Source organism: Onychomys torridus, unplaced genomic scaffold, assembly GCF_903995425.1.
Source record: "Onychomys torridus unplaced genomic scaffold, mOncTor1.1, whole genome shotgun sequence".
In the NCBI taxonomy this organism is placed as follows: domain Eukaryota; kingdom Metazoa; phylum Chordata; class Mammalia; order Rodentia; family Cricetidae; genus Onychomys; species Onychomys torridus.
In genome coordinates this window covers 13,661-18,797 of record NW_023413040.1, presented here as the reverse complement: position 1 = coordinate 18,797, position 5,137 = coordinate 13,661, and the positions used below count along the sequence as shown (strand labels likewise).

At 48.4% G+C, this 5,137-nt stretch overlaps 1 protein-coding gene across 1 annotated transcript; it reads left to right on the top strand.

Annotated features, from left to right (window-relative positions):
- Positions 1 to 587: 587 nt before the first annotated feature.
- LOC118576114 (apolipoprotein L3-like) lies at positions 588 to 3,682 on the top strand (the record flags this gene model as incomplete). The annotated part of the gene is made up of 2 exons (XM_036176494.1): positions 588 to 714; positions 2,873 to 3,682. Coding segments are annotated over 2 exons (914 nt in total), but the record flags the coding sequence as incomplete, so codon positions are not given.
- Positions 3,683 to 5,137: the final 1,455 nt, after the last annotated feature.

Below are 5,137 nucleotides of genomic sequence, written 5' to 3'. Positions count from 1 at the left end.
AAGGCACTGTCACCACAGTGTTTGACATGGAACAGGGACTTCAGCCAAAGGCCTGTGATTTCCCTCAGTAATGGAAGCCCATGTCCATGATGAACATACAACAATTTGGTTCCCATAAGCAGCTCTTCCCTCTGTGTGGAGAGAGCAGGATCACTAAGTCTGCACATGGTGTCTCCTCTGTATGTGTGGAGAAGGGTCATAGTAGAAAATAGATGGAAGGGGAGTGGGACACAGAGACACATGTATACATATGACAGATACTGAAATGATGGATGGATGACAGGGAATGCACCTCTGGTATCTCATTGTTAGAAGGACCCCAGTCCCACTAAGTAGCACCCTATATTCATGGCATCATTTGGTCTTCATTACTTTATTTCCTTAAATTTTCTGTCTTCAAATACAATTGCTGAGTCTTAGAGCCTTTACATATGAATTTGGGGGACATAACTGAACCTCCAACCTGGAGACTTCATTAGGACCTGTGGACAAATGCTCGGGAACATGACATCTTGCCACTTCCTACTATTTGCCATTTAATCTCGTCCGCACTGTATTCTAACCTCATTCTTTCTCTTGGTAAATAGTGGCAGGACGCATTGCTGAAGAACTCACTGATTATCTCACGGACACACTCTGCAGAGAGGATCTGAAGGGCCTGATAACTGAAGATGGAGCCTGGGAGGCATTTGTGGAGGCAGCAGGGTTGTCAAGGTAACCTGCACAATGCACCCATCACTGCCTACCAGACCGTAAAAGATGAGGGTTTTCCTGGGCAGGCCTACCCACTCTAGGCAGTCTTAGAGGGTGGGGAGTTATAGACCCTCCTTTTCAACCATCTGGGAGGAGTGTTTCCACCATGTGATTGCACCACTGGTTGATTAAAGATGTCACTCAAGGTGCCAGGACCATTTCCACCATCTACTAGTTATGTGACCTATTTCCTGAGTTTCACTATCATGAAACTGTAGTGTGAGAAAATAAGATAATGTATGTGGAGTTCTCAGCATGTGGCCAGTACATAGTGGGTACTGCTAAAAGTTATCACTAAGAGCTATCCTTGAAGAGACCAGGGCCAAGGGTCTCCTGTAGGACTGAGGACTCAAGAACTCATTTGTGTTCAGGTCAGAAAAGTGTAGACATGATCAACATGTCCCCAGGTCTGTCTCAGTCAGTTTCCTCCCATCTGAGGAGCTGGAACAACAGCAGGGTCCTTCTGGGAAGCTGGGTTGACCCTGACTGTCCTTACTAAGATCTGGAGCCACAGTATGTCCAGTAGGAATGGGAATTCAGTGTAAAAGGACGTAGTGATGACAGCCTGGAGTGAGCAACAGGTCAGGGATGGAAAACCAAGTGCCAGCACCCTTCCCAGAGCCCAGAGACCAGCGCCAGGGTCACAGCCAGGGTTCAGGAGGGACTGTGAGTGACCCTAGAGAGGAGGTGTAGGTAGAGGGTGAGGACAGCAGGGCTGGAGGGAGAGGGAGGAAATGAAGGCACAAGAAGAGGATGGTGAGGGACCTAGAGAAAGCATGTAAGAGGGAGAAGGGACAGTTATCCCACGTGCTTCAGTGTCATGTTTCATGTGTGTGCAGGGCTGTGCTCGGGTATGCCCTTCACACATATGTTGCTACAGAGTTCTCCAGCGGCTTTTGGGTTCTCTTCTCTTCTACACAGAACTCCCTGTATAGTAGCAAGGACGTGTGGCCAGAGACTGCTTCCCATGTCAGTGTGGCTGGAGGATGGTCCAAATAACTAGAGAGTCTGAGGTGACCCCATGTCCCAATCCCAGAAGAAAATCCTTCCCCTATTGCCTTGTCCAAAATCAGGGCATTTCCGACCTTCTGTGGTGACCACAGGCCGTCTCCAGGCCTCTTGCATCTTTGCACATGACCTTGTTGGGTTCAAATATGACAATGTCACCAGCTATGATATCTATTAGCCTGGTGCCCTCTGTCTGCAGGATTCTGAACTTGACCTGCCAGGTCAGGAATGAGTGAGGGGTGGGAGTTAGTGTGGAGTCAGGACCAGTAGCAGCTGACCTGTCTCAGTCACCTGGGGCATGCACTGACCTTGTGAGCTGCAGCTAGGGAGGTAAAGGGCTTTGGGCATCTGCAGAGAGCAGACAGCAGGTAAATTATCTGGAGGGTCCCTTGTGGCTTTGAGGGGTTTCTTTTTTTGTTTTGTTTTATTATTAAATTCTCAGAGATAACCTCATAGCAGAGTCTGAGGAGAGTGTCCCAGTGAGCCCTCCTTTCCCTTAAGACACAAACTGTTAATGAAGGACTATTCCAAACCAATCACAGGACTGACAGTGTTCAAGAACAATCATAAAAGCCACATATAAGATTGTCAACACATAGTTACAGTTGACCATGGAACAAAGAGAATTAAAATAAGCCAATGAAAACCTCCACCACACAGATCTGAGAGAGTTCAACAATAGATCACTTCCAGTGATATGGGCCTCATGGGAACCTTTCTAAGGTCAATGCCGTTGGCTTTCAGCACCTCTGGAAGTCAGAAATGGCACCAAAGTTCCCACCAACCTCACATCTTTAAGGATGAGCATTTTTGTAAAATTCCGGGAACAGATCATCTACAGGGTTTCCTGGGAATGATGCTATTTCCTTGGTTGAAGGCATTTTGATCAAGTGCCTCTCACTACAGTGTCATGACGCTACTGTACACACTGACCCTATGGACTAAGGACCTTGGGTATCTATGATGTACCAAATGCTCATGGTTGGTGTGAAATTATGGGTCTCTGTATAGTTATTTCCCACTGGGACTGTAGTATGAAAGTGAAGTTTGAGTAAGATGTTAGCTTTCAGAAATAACTATTTCCTCATGCACTTGACCTCTTCTGTCACAGTGAGCAGGAAGATGCACTGCGTGATGCGCTGAATGAGCGACTAGCACAGGAGCCCACAGATGGAGATGATGAAACTCAAAGGGAGCTGCAGAAAAAGAGGTTTTTGCAACAATTTCCTGAGTTGAAAAGCAAACTTGAAGGACACATCAGGAAGCTCCGAGAACTGGCTGACCATATTGACCAGGTGCACAAGGACTGCACCATCTCCAATGTGGTGGCAGGCTCCACCAGCACTGCCTCTGGAGTTCTGAGCATCCTTGGTTTAGTTCTGGCACCCTTTACAGGGGGGAGCAGTCTGATGCTCACAGCAACTACGTTGGGGTTGGGAGCAGCAGCAGCTATAACTAGTGCCACCACCACCATTGTGGAAGAATCACACAGAGTGTCAGATGAGGCTGAAGCTGACCAGCTGGTTAAAGCCAGCATGGACACACTATGTGATATGATAGGGATCATACCTAAGATCAGTGTCAAACTTTACACTTCGGGTAGGGCTGTAGCCAAAGTCGGCAAATTCATCAGGCATCAGTTACGGGCCTTCAAGATGGCCCGAGGCAGTTTTCGCTTTGGCTCTGCCCCCACAAGGGTCAGAGTTGCAAGCGTAGGCTTTGCCGGTGTCATGCTTGGATTGGATGTGTATCACCTTGTGACTGACTCAATGGATTTGTACAATGGGGCAACAACAGAGTCAGCTAGAGCGCTGCAGGACCTGGCTCAGAAGCTGGAGGAGAAGTTGCAGGAATTTGAGCAGATCCACAAGGCTCTGCAGTCAGACCTGCCTCAGTGACCCCTCCGTCAGCAGCCAAGAGTTCAGGGGAAATCTCATGTACAGGGGTGGGGATGGGGAGGCATACTGTCACAAGGGAAATAGTGTGATGTTAAGTCTGTGGATCTGAGTGTAGAGGAGTTTGTATTTCTTTGTCCGAGCACAGCAATGTCAATGCAGACAGCCAGTGCCTCAAGAAGACAGAAACTGGAGTCTAAAAGAAGAGGCCAGCGTGACCTAGAGAGTGGGGTGGGGAGTGGGACTGAAACATGGAGAGTGTGAACAGGAGGGCTGCACAGGAACAAGCCATGAGAAGGAGGAAAACCGGGGAGCTGAAAATGGGAGAAAGGTAGAGTGGGAGTTCTGGGTGTGGAGAAGACACAGCAGGCAACCACATGCCCTCCCTGAGGGAAGGGTCCCCATGACCTCTAGGCTATTCTTCCCAGCATCAGCGGGGTCGACTCACCCTGTGTCCTCCAGGTAGTGACCTCTGAACAGTGAGTGACGGTGATGATCATGATGGTGATGAAGATGAGGTTGAGGATGGTGGTGGTGACAGCAAAGAATAAAGAGTTCTGGACAAGTTGGGAGTCCTCTAGGGGGTGTGGTCACCTGAGACACCAATGACATTAGAGTGAATGATTGTGTGCTGTGATGGGTCATTGTGGGATCTGGGGGTAGAGAGTCAAGGTTATTTGCATGAGAGGTCAAACAATTTATGGCATATAGATGAAGTCAACAGGTTGGTGAGAGGAAACTCACCTGTGACACTCAGCTCCCTCTTGTGCTGGGGGGAGGCGTGCTGGTCAAGATGGTTGTCTCAAATGAACTGACTCTTGTCCTTTTGTGCTCTATAGACTTCTGTTCAATTAAATATTAACTAGCTGGTATAGAAAAATGGAGTAAAAGCATCCATTACAAATAGAAGAAGGTGACATGGGACCAAAGGTAAAAGCCATCTGATAACACAGACCATATTTTGATTGGCAGCTATGGGCTAACACTGGGCTGAGGGAAGCAGGTAGCCTGGTGGGCTGCAACAGGGATCACGTGAGGGCTTATGTATATTAAGCAGGATAATGGTGACACTCATCACATTTAATGTGGCTGCTCTAGTCTCAGCTAACACCAGGGATGTCAGGCTTGGTTTCAAGCACTGACAGCACTGGGGACCCTTGCACAGTCCTACCTTCCACTACAATGGCGGGGAGACCATGAGGGACAGCAGGTTGGGGTTTCCCATGGCCTCCTCTTGATGGCTGAACTCAAGACGGCTGAAGTCAGCCCAAGCTGGCTCCCTGCACTGACTTACTGAGTCTGTGTAATGTTGGCTCACTGGCTCCTCTAGACACAGGTCTCCTTCCTTCCCTTCAGCACAGGACAACAATGTCATGGTGTTTGAAGTGTTGTGACTCATCTCAGGCACTCACGGATGAGAAGTACATTTTCAAAACCCTTGAGAATTCGAGGATTTCTCTCTTTCTGGGGAAGCAGACTGG